The 23,901-nt window shown below is 48.6% G+C and overlaps 1 protein-coding gene and 1 long non-coding RNA gene across 2 annotated transcripts in view; one reads left to right on the top strand and one right to left on the bottom strand.

Moving 5' to 3' along the window:
• Window positions 1-7,655: 7,655 nt before the first annotated feature.
• On the top strand, window positions 7,656-8,983 carry LOC144223671 (uncharacterized). Its single transcript, XR_013332772.1, has 3 exons — window positions 7,656-8,226; window positions 8,490-8,591; window positions 8,683-8,983. It is a non-coding gene; the product is annotated as an uncharacterized LOC144223671 (long non-coding RNA).
• An 11,974-nt stretch (window positions 8,984-20,957) lies between these two features.
• The window catches only part of RPL14 (ribosomal protein L14), a 3,184-nt gene continuing 240 nt past the window's right edge, over window positions 20,958-23,901 (bottom strand). Inside the window, exons 2-6 of the mRNA XM_077754250.1 lie at window positions 23,582-23,683; window positions 23,105-23,199; window positions 21,651-21,750; window positions 21,503-21,556; window positions 20,958-21,286 (exon numbers count right to left, since the gene is read on the bottom strand). Coding sequence (XP_077610376.1) covers window positions 21,008-21,286; window positions 21,503-21,556; window positions 21,651-21,750; window positions 23,105-23,199; window positions 23,582-23,683 — 630 coding nt within the window. The 3' untranslated portion in view covers window positions 20,958-21,007. The remainder of the gene's footprint in view (window positions 21,287-21,502; window positions 21,557-21,650; window positions 21,751-23,104; window positions 23,200-23,581; window positions 23,684-23,901) is intronic.

Raw genomic sequence — 23,901 nt, 5'->3', positions numbered from 1 at the left:
ATAATCTCAATCTCATAAGTCAGTATTTCTTTTGTCCAATAATATTTTAACAGCTGGGGGACTAGAGCAGAAGTTGACAAACTATATAGCCCATAAAACAAATCTGGCTACCACTATTTTGTATGGCCTGCAAACTAAGAATTGTTTTGACATTTCGAAATATTTTTATTTTTTATTTTATTTTAGAGAGAGAGAGAGCACATGAGCAGGGGAGGGGAGCAGAGTGAGTCTCAAGCAGGCTCCCCACTGAGCCCCTTGAATTTTGTTTAATCAAAATAAGAATATTTGATGACACTTGAAATTCATTTTAGTGTCTATTTATCGGAACACGGCCACATTCATTCGTTCATGTATTGTCCGTGGCTGCAACGGCAGTTGACTAATTGTGAGCGAGACCATATGGTTCACAAAGCCTAAAGTATTTACTATCTGGCCCTTTACAGAAACAGACTCAAAAGGACAGAAATTTTAAAATAAAATCTCTGGGGCACCTGGGTGTCTCAGAGGGTGAAGCATCTGACTCTTGTTTTCAGCTCAAGTCATGATCTGACATTTTTTGAGTTCAAGCCTCACCTTGGGCTCTGTGCTAACAGCATGGAAACTGCTTGGGATTTTCTCTCTCCCTCTCTCTGTCCCTCTCCATGTCCCTCACGCACTCTCTCTCTCAAAATTAAAAAAAATTGGGGGCGCCTGGGTGGCTCAGTCGGTTGAGCGTCTGACTTCGGCTCAGGTCATGATCTCACGGTTCATGGGTTCGAGCCCTGTGTCAGGCTCTGTGCTTGATAGCTTGGAGCCTGGAGCCTGCTTCGGGTTCTCCCTCTTTCTCTGCCCCTCCCCTGCTCATGCTCTGTCTTACTCTGTCTCTCAAAAATAAATAAATGTAAAATTTTTTTTAAATTTTTAATTGTTTCAATGTTTACTTTTGAAAGAGAGAGAAATACAGAGTGTGAGTGGGGGAGGAGCAGAGAGAGAGGGAGACACAGAATCTGAAGCAGGCTCCATGCTCTGAGCCGTCAGCACAGAGCCCTACATGGGGCTCGAACCCATGAACTGTGAGATCATGACCTGAGCCAAAGTCAGACACTTAACTGAGCCACCCAGGTGCCCCAAAATTTTTAAAAAATTAAAAATAAAAGTCCTAACTTACTATCCTCTCCCTGGGATAAATAAACCTGGGATACGAGGATTTAAATTATGCACATGCAATAAGAGAAATTCAAAGTTATGATTTCAATATGCAATGATTGTTTTTAAGCCAATTAGGAAGAACTTTTAAAATATAATTAATAAGATATAAATACAATACAGCTAAATGCTTAAAACTATGTTCCCATCTTGTTCAATGTTGGTGGCAGAGTAAAGAGAATGGGGGGTACATCTATTCTCTGATTAATACACAATAGAAACTGACTCTGGCTAAGCAGAAAAGGGAGTTCATTGGAAAGAGAACTATTGAACAAGCCCAGAATTGATGGGAGAGCTAGAGATCATAGCCTTTGGAAGGATGGGAGTCCAGAAAGCTCCAGGTCCTTAGCAGCAAAAGTTCAGAGCGCTTCCACAAGACTTGAGGAGACTTCCATTTGAATTTTGGGGAAAAATAAACTGATTGGCCTCATGTAAGGCCCAAAGAGTAACATGATTGGGCATCTTTCTGGAATCACATGGATGGAATGGAGAAATAAAGAGGAAGTAAGAAAGGGGAAGGGATTCCAGGTAGATAAAAAACCAACAGATGTGCTCACAGGAAACTTGTCAAGAAACATGGGCTTTCATCCAACTTCAGAACCAAACAGGTGAATGTGAGAATAAGTCATTTTAGTGGTCTTCAGTTAGGGGTACTTCCTTTTTTTTTTTGTAATTCTATTTTTAANAGAGTGGACATCCCTGTCGTGTTCCAGATCTCAGGGGGAAGGCTCAGTTAGGGGTACTTCCATTATATGTTTGAACAAAAGGAAGGGTACAATTAGACCACTTGTCATAAAACTATTCATTGGCCACCAAACATAAAACTCTTACCCATGGAACAATAGTTTTTAGTTAATGAACAATTATCTTCCAAAGGATCAAGTTAAAAGATAATTGTGTGACCCCATCACCACTTATATTCAACATTGCACTAGAGTTCTCAGCCAGTGCAATAGGACAAGAAAGTGAAATAATAAACACAGAACTGTAAAGGAAGAAAAAAGTTGTCATTTTTTGCAGAGAGCAATTGTATACACATAATATCCAAAAGAATCTGTAAGTTATTATAATTAATAAGTGAATTCACTTATGTCACTGGTGAGGGTCAATTTACAAAATTTCATTTTACTTCTATACCATAACATAGCAACAACAAAAATAAAACGATACTATTTATAATAGCATCAAAACAGCATTCAATATGTAGGAATAAATGTAAAGAAAGATGTGCAGCCAATTTCCTGAAATTATCTGTAGGTTAACGCAGTCTCAGTGAAAATCCCAGAAGACTTTTTTTTGGTGGAAATTGGCAGATTCTAAAAATTTTAAAGAAACACAAAGGGTGAACAATAGCCGAGGCCATTTGGAAGAAGAAAAGCAAAGGAGGATCTATGCCACCTGATATCGCAATCTAGTGGGATAATCAACTGTCCTGTCAAGGGACTGAGGGCTTTTCTGAGATGCAATACTTTCTGGTTTAAAACACAGAAATTCGTGTATATCAAATCATTATGTTGTACACCTTAAACTAATACAGAACGATAGGTCAATTATATCTCAAACATAATGTACATGTGTACATGTTTATATCTTAAACTAATGTACATTTGTACACTAATACAAAAGTATAGGTCAATTGTATCTCAAATGGAAAAGGGTGTGTGTGCCAAGTGTACGAGGACAATGAGGAAAATCAGTCGCCCCAAGAGTAAAGCACTAGAGTTATTAAGATAGTGTGATATTTGTACAAGTGTAAACAACTAAACCAATGAAAGAGAACACAGACCGGAAATAGAATCACACATGTCGTATCATCTGATTATAACAAAGATGGCACAGCAGTAGTCTAATTGGGAAAGGATGGGCTTTTTCATAAATGATGCTAAGTAATTGGGTATCAATATGATCGATATGGCCGGGGGTGGGGGGAGAGGGCAGAAATTCAACTTCTAACTCATAATTCAACAAATAAATTTCAGATGAATTGCATTTCAGCATGTGAAAAGGAGAGTAGTAAAGCTTTTAGGATAAAAATAGACGATTACCTATATGACCATGATATGGACAAAGATGTCCTAAATAGGAAACGTAAAATGCTAAACATCGAGAAGAAAACTGCTAAATTGGACTAAATTAAATTTAAATGCTTGTTTTAAGATTTTATTTTTAACTTCTCCCTATACCCAACATGAGGCTCAAACTTACAACCCTGAGATTGAGTCGCATGCTGTACCAACTGAGTCAGACAGGTACCCCAACTGCTTCTTTTCATTAAAAAAAAATCATTTAAGAAGGGGTGCCTGAGTTGTTCAATCAGTTAAGCATCCAAGTCTTGATCTCGGCTCAGGTCCTGATCTCATGGTTTGTGAGCTTGTGTCCCAAGTCAGGCTTTGCACTGACAGTGTGAATCTGCTCGGGATTCTGGCTCTCCCTCTCTCTCTACCCCTCCCCTTCTTGCTTGCTCTCTCTGTCTGTCTCCCAAAATAAATAAATAAACTTAAAAGAATTATTTAAGAAAATATTTAAAAAGCAAACCAGGAACAGAGTGATTTTACATATATATACATAGTATATTAGATATGTAATTATATATTATAATTAAATATTTGTATTGAATATTTTATCCAATATGTATTTCAAATAAATAATATAAATATGTTAATGTTTTTAAATATAAAGTTTTATGTAATACATCATAAATATTCTTTATATAAAATCACATATATCTTCTCCAACTCTGTATGTGTCTATGTACATATATGTCTATAACTATATCTATACCTACCTATATATTGTTTGTTAGATATATATCTGACAAAGGACTCATATGCAGAATATATAAAGCATTCCCATAAATCAATAAGAAAAGGACATATGAAATGGTGCTTATTAGTCATCAGACAGATGCAAATTAAAATCACTAAGAGATAATACACACAATACCAAGTGCTGGTAAGGAGGTGGGGCAATTAGAATGTATGAAAATACATTATCAAAAGCGTGTCAAATGGTACAACCATTTTGGGAAGCTCTTTGGCAATGTCTACTAAAGCCCAACACACTTATACCCTATAATTTACAGATTCCACTTCTAGGTACACCCTCCTTAATGGGTTTAGGCTTGGACTCACTCATTCAAATGCATACAGAGAGAGGTCCCGCAATGATATCAATTGTGGTAGACAACATGGAGTGTCAGGGACTGTGGTAAACTGTCTCCACTCCCTATTGTCTATCACAATTGACACTACTTGGCTGGCCTATCTCCGTTTGCATTTGAATGTGTGTCCCCAAGCCTAAAGCCATTAAGGAAGATTATGATAGGTGCCTGGGAAGCCCTCTCCTCACTGAAGAAGAAACCCAGCGGGCCACAGCCCCGCACACTGTCCAGAAGGGCATAATCAGTGGACGTGACAGAAGCAGATACGCTGGACACTATTTGGCATGGCTGCCCTTCGCTCTTCTGTTCACTTACCTCTGCAAACAGCCCCTGCTGCCGTGTCTAGACCTCAGGTTTTGACCGACCTCTCTCTCGCAATGGCTCATTGCTCTTGGGTGGACACCTTAACCCCAGCCATGCGTGGATGTAGTTGGTGATCTGCCCAGATCCCCTGGCGAGGGCAGCTGCTGTGAATGTTGGCTGCTAGCAGCTCACAGCTGCCCGCTTCTGTTGAATAGCCTTGCCCCCAAGTGCTTGAGAACCCATGCCCACAGCTAATAACGGATGGACATGGGGATACAGGAGGCAAGCGCCTTTGCCTCAAGGCGGGATAACTCTGAAGGGCCATTCACTCTCCAGATCCCACCAGAGGATCAGGCTGAGGCTAGACTGGCCCCTGCTTCATCCCGCTTCCCTCACTGCCTTGCACGTTTCTGCGGGGGGCGCACCCCACAGAAATCACCTGCACCAGGATCGCTCTGCTTGTAGGGAGCCTGAGCATAAGGGATCTTCTTTCCCCAGAGAGCCAGAGAGCCCGGGGGAGGCTGAAACGATTGATTGGATCAGTGGCAACACAGCCATGAACTCCGGGAGCCCCAGCCCTTCCATGCCGAGCTGTGGTTCTTCAGTGTCCCTCTGATTTCGTAAAAGCCCCCAGGAGCTTCCCGATAATCCCCCTTCTGGTTTCCCTGAGCCAAAGTCCACCTCTCCGCCCCGGAACCAGTATGAGCTTAGCTAATGGGATGTGTAATCCGGGCCTGACCTAACGTGGCTTTGGAGATAGGACCCGAGGCTTCGTGGGATAACATCAGTCGGAATCCTGAGGGCAGAAAATGCCTTGATGCGCCTTCCCATAGCCTTGGCATCGGTAGCTGGAGGTGCACTGGGCACGCTCCCCGCCTTCCAATCCCCAGGAACCGGCCTTGCTGAGGAGCCAGTAGTTACGCAGGCCTGTGCTTCCCTGAGGCCCCGTGGGCTCCCTGGAGGAAACAGCAACGAAATTCCTTCCACCGGACATCATCCTCTCCCGTCGCCCCGTCCCGGAGGCTCCGGCATGTTGCTGAGACTTCCCATCCCTAAAGCGTCCCCCCTACACCCTCCTGTCCGTGCGTACACCTGTGCGTACACGTGTGCGTGCCTGTTTGCACACATGTTAGGAAAGCAGAAGAAGGAGGTGGGGAGGGAGCCACAGGCGGGTAGTCGGAGCTCAAAGCACTGCCCTGCGGGTGATAAGGAAGGTGACACAATGCAAGCCTGATTCGTTCCACTCCGAGTTCTTCACGGATTCGTCAGAAAATCTGTCCTTCTGACCCAGCCTCTCCCCTCTCAATAGTCAGAGGCGGCCTTGGTCGGAGCCGGTGATGGTGACTCTGTGGCAATTCTATGTAGTTTAGCCCAAGACAAGCTGCCCCCCCACCCCACCTCCGGGTCAAGGGTGGCTCTGGCAGGGTGGTATTTTAAGGCATGGGCGCAGGGTCTGTTCTGCAGCGGGAGGGTCCCTCTGCCCGCCCTCCAGTCCCGTGTTCTCAGGGGACACTCGGCCGCCCGGCCAGTGCAAAGTTGAGAAGTCCTTCCGGCTCGCTCCCAGTGACTGGGAGACGCCAGAAACCGACGGTCCCCTGGCCTCGGAGCGTCTACAGGGAAGGTGTTCTTGGTCCACACGGTGCTTTTTCAAAGTACGGTCTGGGCCACACAGGGCTCGCAGCCCCACCCCACCTCTCCCTCTCGTCTGTCCCCGTTGACGTTACCTGCCTGGCTTCTCTCTGTGGGCACTGGAGCCTGCGACCCTAGGCCCAAGGTCATGTTCGGTGCCCGGGAAGCACCCCCTCCTCTCTGAGGAAGGAGCAGGAAGGTTAGGAGAGGGAGGGGTCCCATCAGAAGAGGGAAGGCCCGGGCAATCGTGAGCCAGAGCCTCTTCTAAGGATCATGGAGGGTGAGAGGAAGCAGATTCCACCGATCACTTCAGGCACCCCGCTTGGGTCCAAATGTCTGAGGAGGTGGGAAGTTACAGAAGAGGCTACTTTAGGGGGGCGGCATGCCCAAGACGGGAAAGAGGGAAAGAGGCGAGGCAAGGACCTGAGGTCACGGTGAGGAAATGTTCCCTCCCAACCACCCATTTGACTTTTCCTACGTGATTCATCCACTGAAGAGATATTTATTAAACATTCATTATGTGTTAGGCATTTTCCTAGGGGCTGGCATTGAACAAATATTTGTGGAGCTTTTTAAAAAAATTTTTTTTAATGTTTATTTATTTTTGAGAAAGAGAGAGATAGAGTGTGAGCAGGGGAGGGTCAGAGAGAGAGGGAGACACAGAATCTGAAACAGCTCCAGGCTCTGAGCTGTCAGCACAGAGCCCAATGTGGGGCTTGAACCCACGAATGGTGAGATCATGACCTGAGCCAAAGTCGGACGTTTAACCGACTGAGCCACCCAGGCGCCCTCTCTCCATGGTTTCATCAAGATTCTGAACTGTTTCCAACCACTGCCACCATGCTTTACCTCTTGGGATAATTTGAATACCCCTTTGCCTTGAACGAATTATAGAAAATCGTCTTCCCTTCACCGAATTCTAGAACGATAGCTTTGAAAAAGCCACGAGGGCTGATGAAGGCCTCCCACGTCCAGGAAACGGAGACCCAGAGGGGGTATAAGCTTCAGCAGGGGGTGAGCTTGTCTCTGCTCATGGCTACGTCCCCGCCATTGCCTGGTACAGAATAGGTTCTGAATACCTGTTTCTTGGGTGGATGAATGGATGAATGAATGAATGAACAGCGAACTAAACAAGTAGGGGCAGCGTTGGCCCCTGAGGCACGTGTCCTGATCTCTGTCCAGGCTCGTTCACCTGTAGGTTAGCAAAGGGAAAGTCAGTCGTTTTCATAAGGGCCTTAAACAAAACACTAAGTTGAGGAAAAAAACAAAGCATAAAGGAAGAATCAATGACAGGGGCAGTTTCCGAAGCACATATGACCGTGTGTGTACAGGAGCCTGAGCTCGTGAAGGCCGCCTTGAGCTGCATGTGGTTTATAGAAATTCCCCCAGAGCTCCTTGAACTGGTTGCTCTTACCTTGGAATAGGTGCCTTGGGGGGTAAAGGGCTCCCCAGAGAAAGCTTCCTACTCACCAGGAGCCCCTCACCTCCTTGCTTCCCCCAACATGCACCACGTCAGCCAGCTGTTACCTGACTGACGGGGTGAGGGAGGTGGGGGACTCTGAGCAAATATGGAATTAGGAGCCTCAGCTCTTGGCTCCGAGGAGGTTACAGGCTTTGGAGGAAGACAACGTATGTGCCTCTGAAACTTGACTAATGATGGCCTTGATAGTGATTTTGCTGCCCATAATTTTTTTTAATGTTTATTTACTTATCGAGAGAGGGAGGGAGAGAGAGAGGGAGAGAGAGAGCGCACAAGCTGGCGAGGAACAGAGAGCGAGGGAGACACAGAACCCGAAACAGGCTCCAGGCTCTGAGCTTCTCAGCACAGAGCCCCACACGAGGCTCTAACTCACGAACTTCAAGATCAGGACCGGAGCCGCAGTTGGACGCTCAGCCGACTGAGCCGCCCGGGCGCCCCCTGCTGCACATCATTTAAATGTCAGCCAAAGGTAAGACAGGTGGGCGAGAGCCATCATGAGGGAAGGAAGACAGCAGTGCGGGTCTGTGGCTTGAGAGAAGGAAGAAAAGGCTGATCTGCTCAGCCTCCCTTCCCACTTCTGGTTGTGGCACTTTGATTTGCACCGCCCCCCCCCAAAAAAACCCTGCCCCCAACCCATTGCCTACAGTCTTGGAGGGATTGTCAGTTAAAGTGCTGTGTCCAAGGGGTATGTGTGACCAAGTGACCCACCAGGCCATTCACACTTTCTTCCAGGAATTTGAACCTTGAGCACAGGGACATAAGGGTAGAAAATCCAGCCTGATGGAAGTTTCCTGAAAGGACCACCCGTTAACTCCTGCTACCCGGACTCCTTAGGTACCCAGATTCCTCTTCTCTCAAGGGCCTGCCTGCTCAGACTCTGTAAATTCTGCGAGCTTTCCCATATCCCTCCAACACGGTCTTTTAGGGTCCGTTTCTGTTGCCGGCAACCCAAGAACCCTGCCTTGTACAGAAAGGTTCCTGGGAAATGTGGGCCGTGAACTGACACGGAGGCAAAGGAGGCAGAACAGACTCCAGGTGAGGGACGTGTCAGCCAAGCCTCTCCAGAACTCTGCTTGGCCGGGCTCAAGGCTCAAGGGGACGTGTGGGCGGGGCTAGCCTGGGAAAGCGGGTCCTACCCACCCTTCTCCCGCGGCAGAGGCCCCCAGATGCTGTTGAGGAGGTGCGAACATGGGGACGTGATGATGGTCAGGCTGCCTGCGTCTGGCTTTGTGAGAGCGAATTCCTTACGCAGCCCCTGCTTCAATTTAATGGCGCGGCTGGCCAATAACAAGTTCTCAGTAAATGATGGATATTATTATTATTATTGTCAGTAAAATTTGATGATACGATTCCAAATTATTGATTATCGAGTATTATCGTCACAAGTTACACTTCGTATTCAAAGCCACAGATCGTCTCTAAATGCACAGCCACCTGCACACAAAACACAGACATGTCAGAAATGTCCCTGAGGCCCAGTCTGACATTATCAGAGACTTTACAACAGAGACAAAGCCGCTAAGATATCATAAGAGAAAAGATCCAAGAAGCAGAGACTTCCACTATTGTGTTAAAGGGGAAATGGTGGTCTGGGACACAGAATTATGCAGTGGACAGGGACCCAAGTGACTGGCGGGGTGGGGAGGGTAACATAAAACACTTCCTGTTCTCATAAGACCCTTGGGAACTAGATGCAGATACGGCCCATCCTGCTTCAACAGGAGAATGCTGGTCCAGAAAGTACTCAAAGAGCCTAAGGAACGAGACTTTATTATTTTTTTTTTTAATGTTTTATTTCTAGGAGAGAGAGAGAGAGTCAGAGCGTGAGCAGGGGAGGGTCAGAGAGAGAGGGCGACACAGAATCCGAAACAGGCTTCAGGCTCTGAGCTGGCAGTCAGCACAGAGCCCGACGTGGGGCTCGAACCCACGAACTGCGAGATCATGACCTAAGCGAAAGTCAGACGCTTAACCGACTAAGCCACCCAGGCGCCCCAGGAACGAGACTTTAAAGTATAATTATGTGATTAACATAATTTCATGGCGGCACCAGAGTGGCTCAGTTAGTTGAGCTTCCCATTCTTGATTTCAGCTCAAGTTATGATCTCAGGGTCCTTAGATGGAGCCCCGCGCTGGGCTCCGTGGTGGGCATGGAGCCTGCTTGGGATTCTCTCTCTGTCTCCCCCTGACCCTCTCCCCAATATGCTCTCTCTCTCTCTCTCAAAAAATTAATAAATAAAATAAGGCAAAATAATTGTATGCATCGCTGTTCAAGAAGATGGAATGATGGAGAAGATGCAGGCCTGGGAGTTTGAAGTTCTGGATTTCACAGAGTCTGTTAGGACTGATCGTATCCAAGAGGATTTACCCTCTCAAAGCCTGACTTTCCCATATCAGTTTTCAGATCATTAAAAAAATAGAAAAAAGAAAAAATTTTAAAAAAGGGGGGTGGCTAGGTTGCTCAGTTTGTTAAGCGTCCAACTTCCGCTCAGGTCATGATCTCGCAGTTCATGAGTTCGAGCCCCGCGTCAGGCTCTGTGCTGACGGCTCGGAGCCTGGAGCTGCTTCGGATTCTGTGTCTCCCTCTCTCTCTGACCTTCCCCCTGTTATACTCTTTCTCTCTCTCTCTTTCAAAATTAAAACATTAAAAAAATTTTTTTTAATACAAAAAAAAGTGGCCCTAGACCATGACACACACTCCCCCACCTTTGTGGACTTGTGACCATGGGGTGCTCTGCCTGGAGCACCCCAATCTCACTCCTAGCGTAGGGAATGGGCAACAGGGTGGGAGAAGTGTTGCAATTTTATTTATTTATTTTTATTTTTTTTATTTTTATTCATTTTTGAGAGAGAGAGAGAGAGAGTGAGAAGGGGAGAGGCAGAGAGAGAGGGAGACACAGAATCCGAAGCAGCTCCAGGCTCTGAGCTGTCAGCACAGAGCCCAACATGGGGCTCAAACCCACAAACCATCATGACCTGAGCTTAAAGTAAGGTGTGTAACTGACTGAGCCACCCAGGTGCCCCAAGATGCCTCTTTATTTTATTTATTTACTTAACATTTATTTATTATTGAGAAACAGAGAGACAGATCATGGGCAGGGGAGGGTCAGAGAGGGAGACACAGAATCTGAAGCAGCTCCAGGCTCTGAGCTGTCAGCACAGAGCCCGACACGGGGCTCAAACCCACGAACCGGGAGATTATGACCTGAACCTAAGTTGGACGCTTCACCGACTGAGCCTCCCAGGTGCCCCTCGAGACGCCTCTTTAAAGTCTTCCCTGCTCTGTGCCCACTGAGCCCTTGTACCTGCCAGGGTGGAGTGNACTCCAACAGAGAGCAAGTTTACGGAAGGCACAGGATGTTTCCTCTGCACTAGAATCTGAAAAAACTGGCCAGCTCAGAGCCTGGAGCCTGCTTCAGATTCTGTGTCTCCCCCTCTCTCTGACCCTCCCCTGCTCACGCTGTCTCTCTCTCTTTCAGAAATAAATAAAACATTTTAAAAAATTAAAAAAACTGTAATCAGTATTTTGCATAAAAAATAGACAGTTCTGAATAAATGAATGCCAAAATAGAGCTCAATTTGAGACACGTTGAGTTGACGTGTTTGCGGGACACAGAAGGCGGAAGCGTGTAGTTGAACAGCGGTGGGCTGGTAGTGTTCATGCACTGGTTCTTGACAAAGTCCTGATTAGGAGCATTTGTTGAGCGCCACCGTGTAAATTCTCCCACCGTGGCCGATTTCAGCCCACCTGTATGGCAATGCGAAACGTGGGGTCCGGAAGAGATGTGTACGGTTGGCTCTCAGGGGTGGCTGTGAGTGGCTCCAGTGTAAGGCTGCCCGCAGGCAGGCTGACATGAGGGTGGGATGAGGGCTGGACGGGTGGACTCGGTGGTCCTCTGCAGGGTGGTGGTCGGAGGAGCCACAAGATGACAGAGCTGGCTCAGGCCACAAAGAGAGAACAAGGGGAGATTCTGAGGCGACATCAACATCTATAAGGCATGTGAAAATGGAGCCTCTTTGAAGGAGGAGGTAGGAAGACCTGAAAGAGAAAATCAGTAGAGCCAGGTTGCTATAGTGTCATGGAAGCCAGAGAGTAGTAATTCTCCAGAAGATTCCCCATTGAGAGCAAAGAGATTTGGTAACCTAAGGGTTGAGAATGTCTGTTGTTGTCTACGGCCATACCACCCTGAACATGGCCAATCTCATCTGGCCTCAGAAGCTAAGTGGGGTCGGGCCTGGTTAGTACTTGGATGGGAGAATGTCTGTTGCATTTCAAAGTTAGTTAAACTTAATTTAACTAAAGTGGGGGGAACAGCAGCCAGAGAAAAGAGAGGAAAATGTTTGAAAAGAGTGTATATAGCCAGGGCAGCTGGCATTTAGAGTGTTGTATTAGGTATCTATTGTTACAGAATAAAGTACTCTAAAACTTAGCTTAAAGCAACAGTAAACACCGTCTCGAAGCTTCTGTGGGTCAGGAGCTCAGGAGCAGCATAGCTGGGTAGTGCAGACCCAGAGTCTCTCGTGAGGTTGCAGTTAAGATATTGGCCAGGGCTGTGGTCACCCGAAGGCTCGTCCGGGTCCAGAGAACCTGGTTCCAAGATGGCTCACCCACGTGGCTGTCAAGCCAGTGCAGGCTGCTGTCAGGAGGCCTCCGTTCTTCCCCACGAGGAGCTCTCCATACGGCTGCTCGAATTCCTAACAATATGGCAGCCTCTTTCCTCCAGAGCGTTGATCCAAAAAGAGCATTGTGGGAGATGGCCCTCTTCCACCTTGTAGCCTCGGAAGACATATGTCATCACTTCTACAGCCTCCTATTGGTTACACAGACCGGCTACAGTTCAGCATGGATGGGAGTGATACGAGAGCATGGAAGCCAAGAGGAAAGAACCGTGACGGCGCCATCTTAGGGGCCAGCTGCCGCAGATGGAGACCATACCTGGAGGGCTGGGTGGCTTGCTGAGATGAATTGGCCTCAGGGTTGCAAACAAACTCTGATACAAATTTGCCTCATAGAATCACAGGTATACCTGGGGTCCCTGATACAGTGGTGTTAGGCTCCCAGTAGACGTTGAGGAGGACACAGGAAGACACCTAGCTGTGTAGAGAATTTTTTCTGTGAGGACCACGGGCTAAGACAGGCTGAGGCCTGCTGTGTACCCCGTTGTCGAGCCCATTTCAAACGCAGACCCCTTCCCTGGAAGATACAATATAGCTGGAGCTAGAAGCCAGCGTGACAAGATAGAGGTAGCATCACTATCAGAACGCAAGAAGTGCATTCTCTGTGACCTTGATGATTAGGGTTTGCCTCTTCAGACCTCTGAGATTTTGTTTTTTCCAACAGTAAAATACGCACTTTGGGGGAAATGTTTTTACTTTGCAGTTTTGTGTGTCATAAATCTTTAAGGGCTTATGATGGTATATACAACACCTCCCATAATGCCTGAAGCTCTGAGTCAAATTTGCGGAAGCAACTACCATTTTTTATTTAGTCATCTTTTGGGGAATCCGCTGCTGCCATCTTGTGGCCTCTTCAAATAATAACAACTCGACTGTTGCTTGGGTCTTCGGGATCAGCCCCCAGACAATGGCCTGCGTCCCTCCTCCTCCACCCCGTCCTCTGCATTCTGAGTGAACATTTTCTTTCTTTCTTTTTTTAATGTTTTATTTATTTCTGAGAGAGAGAGAGAGCATGAGCAGGGGAGGGACAGAGAGAGAGGGAGACACAGAATCTGAAGCGCTGTCAGCACAGAGCCCGACGTGGGGCTCCAACCCACGAACTGTGAGATCATGACCTGAGCCGAAGGGGATGCTCAACCGACTGAGCCCCCCAGGCGCCCCCTGAGTGAACATTTTCTATGCAGGTCACCAATCTGCGAGGCAGTCTATTCCTATGTGGTACATATTTGAGTATTAGAGAGTTCTTTGAGATACTGAGCCAAATTCTGCCTTGGTCTAATTTCCATCCAATCTGTCCTTTTCCTATTGTATAATTTTTTTTTCACATTTGAAGACAGTCGCTTGTCACATTTCCACACTCTTTATTCCTGGACTCACTATTTCAGCTCCCGTGAGCATCCGGCCTTACGTGACTGGATTTGCAGAGCCCTCGGCGGGCCAGGTTCCCTAGAAGCAGAGTCTGAGGCAAGGATTCTGGAGTGACTTCCTGGAGGGGTCCCCTGTGGGGACATGAGGCGTAGTGGGTGGGGCAGGGGGCAGCGCTGAGCAAGGGTGTGGTCTTGGCTGGAGGCGAGGCTCAGGTTGACCCTCTGGATAGCTCTGGAGCCTGAACAGCGCCCCGGAGATCTCAGCACGGGATGAGCCCTTTGTGCTCTGTGCCACTCAGTCGTCGGCTCCGGGGGTGTAGGGAGTGGGGGCAACCGTCCCGAGTGACGGCGTTCAGGGAGCAGGGCACAGCTGGGGGCCGCTNGCGGGGGGGGCAGGGCACAGCTGGGGGCCTGCGGGGCACAGCTGGGGGGAGCAGGGCACAGCTGGGGGCCACGGGGGGGGGAGCAGGGCACAGCTGGGGGCCGCTGGCAGCCAACGCTCACAGCATGTGGGGACCAGCCCCCCAGGAAAGGGGTTCCGTCTGCCTTCTGCTGAGATCGTCCTACTTGCAAGAACCAGACCAGAACCCTCACCTTGCAGACGTGGTCTGACCCGTAGAACCGGGCGGGACCGGTAAACCCCTTAGCCCAGGACCCACAGACAGGCTCACACTGGGGCGGTGCTAATCTGACCCCTGAGAGGTTTTCTACTTAAAATTGTTCCCCAGATGAGTGTTTTCCAGCAGTGCTTATGGTACGGTGATACCAAAAGCAACTTTTATTACTTTAAAGTATCTGTTGTGTTAAGTCCACATCTCTAGGCAAATGAGTCCTTCCTGGATCTAGACTTTGCTGCCTTGCGGGGCGCCACCTTCTGTTGCCCGCAGCCTTGGTGAGTACATCTCTTTGGTTACTTTTGACTGTCTTGGCCATTCTTGCCACCTAGAGGCTGGGCATCTCTTAATGTGTGGCCCCTTGGGCGCCTGGCTCACTGCCCCCGCCTGACCAGCCCTGTTCTGTTGCTGCAGCCCGTGCAGCCCCCCCTTTTAACTTTGGTTAAAGATGCACAGGAGCAGGCCCGAGGCCAGGGCTCAAGAGCGTCGGCCAAGGTTGAACAGAAACCCCAGTTTGGGATAAGCAAACAGCCAGAAGCCCAGGTAGGTCGGGAGGCCGTACCGACTGACCAACACTGAAACACCAGACACCTGCAGAGCGGCCCTGTGCCCTTTGGGTGGCTTCACAGGAGGTGGGAGGTGTCTGGGAATAATTTTAGGGAATGTATTCAGCTAATATATTTTTAAAAGTGTATTGATTTATTCTGAGAGCGAAAGAGAGAGAGTGAGAGTGGGGGGGGAGGTGGGCAGAGAGAGAGAGGGCAAGAAAGAATCCCACGCAGGCTCCAGGCCATGATCCGGGAGAGCATGACCCGGGCCACCATCAAGAGTCCGACGCTCAACTGTCTGAGCCAGCCAGGCGCCCCGATGTGCAGCTAATGTTAGACCTGAATGTGTCGCAGGCTGGTGTATGATTGCCTGACTCTTGCAACATGTAGAGAATTACCCTTGATAGCCGGCCTCCTTCATTGCCCAGCACAGAGTCTTCCACGTATCCCGCGGCAGCACCGCTTCCAAGGTCACAGCCAGAGAACGTAGGCAGCAGGCCGCTTTCTCCGCCACACCCATCCCTGAGCTGGGATGGGGAGGTGGCGCTCGTCTCTGACCCTGATTGCGGTGTCGGCCACAGCCTCCTCCGCCCAGGCCTCTATCAGCAGAAGGGACAGTCGCGGTCAGTCATCCTGCTACCATCTTTCTCTCTGCCAGCCTGGGTCCAGACCAAGTAAATCCTTTCCCCCAAAGGGCCCATAGGAAATGAGTCAGCGTGAAAGGCAGAGAGAGGTAGGACAGGTCAGGGACCACCTGAAATCACCTCCTGTGCCTTAGAGATACAGGTGTCCTATCCACCTTCGGGAAGCAGTGACTTGCAGCATATATTGTGGAGAATCGTCTACTTGTTCCTTGGAGGTAATTCCATCCCCCAAGCCCTCTGTCACTTCCAGACCAAAGACCTAAAAACCTTAGGAATGATAAGACTGCACAGTGAAAACCACAGTAGAAATTTATTGTATTCATTATCTTTGGGTTGTGAAATCCGCCCCCTCCCTTTTTGTTTTCTTAGAGACATGGAGCTTTACATATGACAAATCCTCTCTTATTTGCTACTCTGTTCACCAAATCTGGTAGGTCTTTACATATTTGGGCTCTCTTTACAAAGCAATTTAAACAAATTGGGGTTATCACATCAAGTAGAGATTCTAGGAATGAGGGATACACTCCCCCAAATGCAGATACAAAGCACATTCCATAGGGAGACGGTTCAGTGCAGGCACTTGATCTCAGAGTCACTGTGTCTATCTACAGCTAATGTTTATTATTATTATTATTTTTGAGAGAGAGAGAGAGAGAGAGAACATGAGCAGGGAGGGGCAGAGAGAGGAGGAGACATGAAATTTGAAACAGACTACAGGCTCTGAGCTGTCCGCACAGAGCCCGATGCAGGGCTCGAACTCATGAACTGCAAGATCCTGACCTGAGCTGAAGTCGGACGTTTAACCAACTGAGCCACCAGGGCGTCCCGTCTATCTACATTTAAAATAGGTAATTATTAGGGCACCTGGGTGGCTCTGTCGGTTAAATGCCCAATTCTTGGTTTCAGCTCAGGTCATGATCTCACAGTCATGTAATCGAGCCCACATCTGGCTTCACGTTGGGCTGGGTGTGGAGCCTTCTTGAGATTCTCTCTCTCTCTCTCTCTCTCTCTCTCTCTGTGTCTTTCTCTCTCCCTCCCCCCCCATGCATGCTTCCTCTCTAAAATACATACGTACATACAATAGGTAATTATTTTTAACTAGGTAAAGCATTCAAATTAGAAGAGGTCACAGTGAAGACTAAGTTCTCTTCTCACTCCTTCCCTTGGGTCCATTCCTTTTTCCAGATGTAAATGTTGTTGCCAGTTTCCCCGGCATCTTTAAACCTGGCTATCCTTCTAACTATATGTTAATTGTGCTGTATGCATCCTATATTCAGAATTCTTTGGAATAACATTCTAGGAACATCTTAAGAAATCTCTGTTCCTTTCATGTCACCCATCTTAGTTGGGGTTTCCTCAAAGGCAGAGGCTGAAGCAAGGACTTAGGCAAAGCACTGAATTAGGAAGGTGGTGGTTTGTAGTCTGAAGGGACAGAAACGCACAGGAGGGGAGGAAAACTAAGATATGAACATCGGCAGTGAAGGTATAATCAGGAATTTTATTTTGGATCTATTAAATCTCAAAGGATTTTTCGACATCTAATGAAAAATTCGAGCAGGCACCTCCAAAAAGAGGTAAATCATTTGCAATCAATAATGTGGAGCTGATCACTGTCTAGTTCCTTGGGCAACAAGCCCCTCCTCTGACGCCATGCCGGTCACTGCCCAGGCTTCTTCCCCTGGTGACTGAGGTCAGTTAATTGGAGACTGAACATCACATCAGACGCTGTTTAGCGTCATCCAGAACGTAAACAGCTGGCCTTTCCTCTTGGTGGCAGCCTTTCTCCAGCGCCAGAATCACCCGAGACCTTTCATCACATTAACAAAATGGTCCCAGGGGCGCCTGGGTGGCTCAGTCGGTTAAGCATTCAACTTCGGCTCAGGTCATGGTCTCACGGTTCGTGGGTTTGAGCCCCGCGTCGGGCTCTGTGCTGACAGCTCAGAGCCTGGAGCCTGTTTGAGATTCTGTGTCTCCCTCTCTCTGACCCTCCCCTGCTCACACTGTCTCTCTTGCTCTCTCAGAAATAAATAAAACATTAAAAAAAATTTTTAATAAAAAGAATAAAATATAAAAAATTTTTTAAAAAGGTCCCAGATGCTGCTTTCTATAAATGTCATACTTAGTCTTCCTCGATGTTTTTCAATATATTATTAGCCCATAGAGGGGAAGCCATGGTCACACTTTTTCATGAAGTGTTGTAACAGGAATCGTGGATTCAGCAAGTGAAGCTGAAAGTCATATGAATAATGCACGTTAATTACAACTGACAGGCATGTTGTCATCTGAACGTCACTGACAGTGTCAGACCGGAGAGGCACCCCTGCCCGGTCATGCACTGCGTCCCTCGCGGGGAGGCTGGTAACAAAGGGACCAGAGGTGAACCGTGAGCTTTCTTCCGCTCCAGTGAGTGGCTCTTCAGCATCAGTGAGCGGGAAAACGGTCTGAGGGGACTGTAACTCAGTAGGCCTCTGTCTCAGCCTCCCCTCCCTCCTGGCGTCTCAGACAACAGCCTGGGCCTGGGAAGGTGCATCTTCCCAAGCACACTGGGTCTCCACAGGCGGGGCACGGAGCGCATCGTAGGAGCGGCTGGCCTAAGGGAGCCTGTAACCGGCACCGCGGCCGCCCCTAGCGTCCCTTTCACCCAGGCCCCAGCCCACGCACGACACGCCTTCCTGGTATTTGGTGTCCACCCTTCTCCTCTGAGCCGTGTGCTTCCGGAGAGGCTGGTCCTGGCAGGTCTAGCAATCACGGGTTTCCCATTCCCCTTTCCAGGGATTGGTTTTTTTTTTTTTAATGTTTATTTTTTTTTTCTACTGGAGAGAAAGACAGAATGTGAGCGGGGGAGGGGCAGAAAGAGAGGGAGACACACAAGCAGAAGCCGGATCCAGGCTCTGAGCTGTCAGCACAGAACCCGATGTGGGGCTCGAACCCACGAACTGAGATCATGTCGGAGCCGAAGTCGGATGCTTAACCGACTGAGCCCCCCAGGCGCCCCAACTATTATCATGTAGGTAACAGAATGGAAAAACGTCTGCAAGGACATACAGCGGTTCCTTTGCAAGATACCATAGTTCTTAGTGGAGATAATCAAAGGCCCCTTTAATTTCAATTCAAATGTAAACGCATTAATGATGTAAATGTATTGTTCATGGTTTATTCTGGACACACACACACACACACGTATCCGGCTAGCCGGCAGACCTGCAGGTAAGCTTAACAACTCAGGCACTAAAAGCTATTTCATCCAAGAGATGAGGGGTAAGGAAACGTGAGTTAGAGACCACGGAACTCAGGACGAATTCCTGGGCGGCGTCACAGCTGGGAGACGCTAACTACCCAGAAGCTGGAGGCTGTCGAGGGGGCAGAGGCTCTCCGGAAAGCAAACCTGCCAACCGCCTAACTTTCCCTGGAGGCCCGGTTTACCGGTCTCACCTGATCCTTGCCACGGTGTTGTGGAAGGCAGGTTATCAGGGTCGTTTTCCAGCTGAGGCTCATGGGAAGTACAAGACCGGGCTGGGCTGCCTGCGGGGACTGAAGCTCGGCTCTGACTCTGAAGTCCATGTTCCTCCCTAATGAGGTCACTGTGCAATTCTCTGTAATCAGAGTGGACTATTACGTGCCCGTGACCTCCCCTTCCAGCGCCCGGTCCGTGGGGACTGTGCTGCTGCTGCCAGATGCATTTTCCCAAGGACTGTAGCCCTGCTAACATCTGTATCACTTCCCCCGCGCCCCCTCCCCTACTTCCTACTCCTCTTCAAGTGCCGTATGTATTCCTCGGTCCCTTCCCTGCAGGCCCCCTAAGTTGTGCTGTTCCATACTACACTCTTCCAGGCGCAGCTCAGCGGCTTCCACCCTGAAGCTTTCTCTTCCTCTCAGCTTCCAACTCCTCCTCTGGGCACCACCTCACAGACTGGAGGTGAAGGGCCATCCAAATCGGCGTCACCGGACAGAAGCACTCTCCCCTCGCCTCCGTGAGCATGTTCAAACCTGCATTCTCTGCAAATCCACAGCCCCTCAGCCCCCTTTCTCCACATGCGACCTTGCTTTCAAACTCCAGAGAAATTCAGAGATCAGAGACACCCTCGACTTCCCGCCAGCAAAACTGCAAGTTTAGCTTCTAAACCCACTTTTTCTTTTTCCTCTTCAAACGAAGTATCTGATAAAACTTACCAGTCCCTCTTCTAGGCTCCATTCTTTTCTCAAAAGCCCAATTCCTTTCCAACCAGCTGCTTTTTCAGAAGCATCCAAACGTGCCCATCACTCCAACTACAAAATCGAAACCTCCAGACTCCACGTAACTCTTCTTCACTCACTGCCCTCCCCCTCAACCTTGACGATGCCAACCAACATTCGTGGCCTCCATGTCCCCCACCTGGCGTCCCACCTCTGATCACTCCTTCCCAATCTCTCTGCACGTCTCCTGCCTCAGGGGGTCTCGAGGGACTGCTTACACACCCCTGAACTCCCAATCTGTCCTAACCACAGCTGCTGCTATGAACCGGCCACCGGGCTGTCCAATCACTGCTCACTTCCTCACTCCACGAAGCACACCACGCAGGAGTAAGCCGGGCTTGCTTGAGGATACGGAGCTTGCCTGCATCACCAGACGGGGCCAGGATGTGAAGGCAGGTCGTCGGCATCCCTGTCCACCTACCAGCGCGGCGGATGCACCTGCGCAAACGCTGCTGCAGCTTATTCTCCCACGGGCAAGGCGCCAGCGCAAACCAGAAACCCTTAGCACGTCTGGCTCCCACTTTCCTGCCAGCGCAACCCACGAAGGCCTCCTAAGTGGCACTGCGGCTACTTGGTTTGGACCGCTGTCAGGGTGAGGAAAGCTGCCAGACCTGTACCACCTTTGACCTTCCCAGTGAAGTTGAAGTTCCCTCAAGATTCAGTTCAACGTGACCTCGATCTGAACGGTCACTCTATCGGAAAACACTCAGTGGGTTGTCGCAGTCCTCACAGACTGAACACCGACCTGCCGCTTTCTTCTGGGGTCCTGAGCCAGTCCACCGCATTCTTGACCTTCATACCCTCTTAGGCCAGCTTTCAGGTTCTAGCTGGTGATCCCCATTTATCCAAGCAAACCCCCACCCTCAGGGAAGGACAGGTATCCCCCAACTTGCTTGTATTTCCTCTATCAACACCACACCACCTGCCTATTAGTATCACCAAGCAAATAGGAGTTTTGTCCTCACTGATCCGAATGAAGCTTGAGCCAGCTTCTGGCCGGAAACCATAGCAACCAGAGAAACTAACCGTCATCCCCTCGAGTGAGAACAGTCCTATCCTATCAACCTGCGCCATAAACCCACCCCAGCCACAGGCTTTACGTCACAAAGCACACTTGCCAGCGTGTCAAAAAGAACCTTTATTACTTATTTAACAGCCTCTGTGCCTTCATTACGCTTTTTTGCCAGATGCCTTTGGGGCAGGTGCTTTCTGCGGTGGAGCTTTCTGCCCCTTCGGAGCCTTTGGAGGTGCTGCCTTCTGGCCTGCAGCTTTCGGGGCAGGAACCTTCTGGGCTGGAGCTTTCTTGCCTGCGGCAGCCAGCTTTTTCGCTGGCACCTTTGCAGCAGCTGCCGCAGCAGCACCCTTAGCAGCAAGTGCTTTTTTGGGAGAAGCTTTCAGGAGAGCTGCTTTTTGTAGCTTCCTAACTTCAAGCTTGATTATTCTGTTCCTCTGAAAAATTTCAACAACAAATTATTTACCATATATGCACACAAAAACCCGGTTTTCCCATCCTATACATATACAATGTATACACACAGAAAACAAGGCTATTTCTAAGACTCATAACAAATTCCACTTTGGTCTACAAAGCCTGGGCAAGCTGAATTACCAATTACCAATTTTAGAGTCTGATTATAAAAATCTCGTAACAATTTAAAAACTTACCATTTTCTTGGCCTTCATGACTTTATAACGATCAAAATCTGTCATCTTGGCTTTCTGTTAAAAATAAAGCAAATAAATCATTGCTCATACTACCTACCACTCCCCCATAAAAGAAAAGGCCCCAACTCAAAGGACTCTATGGCATTACCCTTTCTCTGGCTTCAATCTTCTTGGCCCATCTCGTGGCTGCCCATTTTGTATTGATATCTGCCTTCTGCCAGGCTTGTCGCACATACTTCTGGCGAGCACTAGGAAGAGCCAAGACCAGATTAAGGAACCAGCTTTGAACCCTCTGAAAGCACAATTTATATCCTGTTTCCCAGTCACTCATTGTACTTCCAGCTCTAGTTGTCTCCACGGACCACATACCACTTGGGGCACTAGGTCTTTTACTTACCTGACTGTTGTCCACAGGATGGTTCATTTATTTTTAAAGTAAGCACTAGTACAACATGGGGCTTGAACTCAAAACTCCGAAATCAGGAGTTCCATGCTCTACCGAGCCTGCCAGGCACCTCTCAAAAATTGAATTTTAATTAAAAAAAAAAAAAAAGGTGCGCCTGGGTGGCTTAGTCGGTTAAGCGTCTGACTTTCGCTTAGGTCACGATCTCGCGGTTCGTGGGTTCGAGCCCTGCGTCGGGCTCTGTGCTGACTGCCAGCTCGGAGCCTGGAGCCTGTTTCAGTCTGTGACTCCCTCTCTCTCTGACCCTCCCCTGCTCATACTCTCTCTCTCTCTCCTAGAATTAAATAAAAAAAAAATTAAAAAAAAAATTAAAAAAAAAAAAAAAAAAGCAAACCATTCCATTTTCTGGATATAAAATCCTCTCTGATCTTGCATATACCATCACTCTAATGCAGTGGACGTACAGAAAGCAATTTCCTTTCCATAAAGATAAAACTAATCCTTAGGCCTGACATTTAGTCTGTACAATAATGCTTAAAGAGAGGTGGCCAAACACAAAATCTAATCATCATCATTTTCAAGTTCGTTCAAATACTTCTAAACCCCTGCACGCTTAATGAACCAGCAGCACACGCTCCACTGCAGCTGAGGCAGCTGAAGAGAACATCATAGTGCTTAACTTCCATGATCTACATCATGTCAGGAAGGAATCACTAATGTCTTCAACTCCCTAGGAGCAGCTGGAAACAGAACTTCAGCGGCTGACAAAATGAGACGATGTAGGTTAAATACTTAATAACTGACACACACTAAAAGCTCAATGAGAGCTAGTACTGGAAAAGACGAAAATTAATTTTTGTTTCTTAAGCTAACCGGGACTAAAACACGTTTGGGAGACCAGAACTCCCCAGGGAGGGATTTGCTGTGTAAGTCCTGAAAGGAGGCTCGAAAAAGATGGCGAAGCTGGGGAAGGGCAAAACCAGAGAATAGGCAGGGTGTGAGACCCGACCCACAGGTCACTTAAAGAAACAACTGGCCACTCACTCCTATACCCCAAGCCCCTCTTCTGAATTCTTGCTCTTCAACACTGTACCCGATGCTCCAGAAAACAAAACGTCAAACCGTTTTCTGAATCAGACTAAGCAACCTCTGCCAGTGTGAACCAAGTCGGGGGTGGGGTGCGGCCGGAGGGTTGTTACCTGTGCGGAAACTTGAGGATGAAGTCGGTGAGCTGCATGCATTTGAAAGGCATGGCCTGTCTCCTTACTTGAGTGCAGGGTCCGTCAACCAGGGCCTAGAACACAGTGGAGGGAGAAGCTCAGTGCCAACAGCACAGCACCCCGAACAAATACTCCAAACTTCCGCCCGTCCCTTGGTTCATGTTTTCCGAACAGCAGCACACACAAAGGCCTTCCGTGCGCCCGGCTCTGTGCTGGGCTCACTTTACGTACGGTAACGCCTTTAAACCTCACCGTTTCAGCCCGTAACTGGCTAAAAGGTCCGGGTAGCTCAAGTGGCTGAGGCAACATTTGGCCAATTCAAGGCTATGCGTGAGGTCCCCGCTTCGCACGGCCCGTGCCCTCGGTGGTCAATGCGAGCTACAACCCGCAACATGCCCATTATACTGCAGACCAGTCCCCGGCGCGTGAGGCGGGCACACTTTTCCTTACACTCACCCTGTTTTGGTCAATAACATCTACGATCGCTACCAGCTTTCCGGCATGAGGCCCAAAGGAGACGTAGGCCACCCGGCCAACCTCCACGAAACGCCTGAACACCTAAAATCGAGGGGGGAGGGAGACGGCAAGACTTAATGAAATAAAAAGTACTCGTCAGTTTACCAGNCTAAGCCCAGGGGCAAGGGACGTCGGGGGAACACGCCCGGGCGCCGCAGGACGACCAGAGAATGGACACGACACGCAGAGGCGGCGGCCCCAAAAGCCGGGTTCCCGCGGGCCCGCACGGCCCCGGCCCGGCTGGGCCCCGGGAGGCCGCC

Source organism: Crocuta crocuta, unplaced genomic scaffold (assembly GCF_008692635.1).
Source record: "Crocuta crocuta isolate KB4526 unplaced genomic scaffold, BGI_CrCroc_1.0 scaffold70, whole genome shotgun sequence".
Taxonomy (NCBI): Eukaryota; Metazoa; Chordata; class Mammalia; order Carnivora; family Hyaenidae; genus Crocuta; species Crocuta crocuta.
This window is presented reverse-complemented; position numbering and strand designations above follow the sequence as displayed.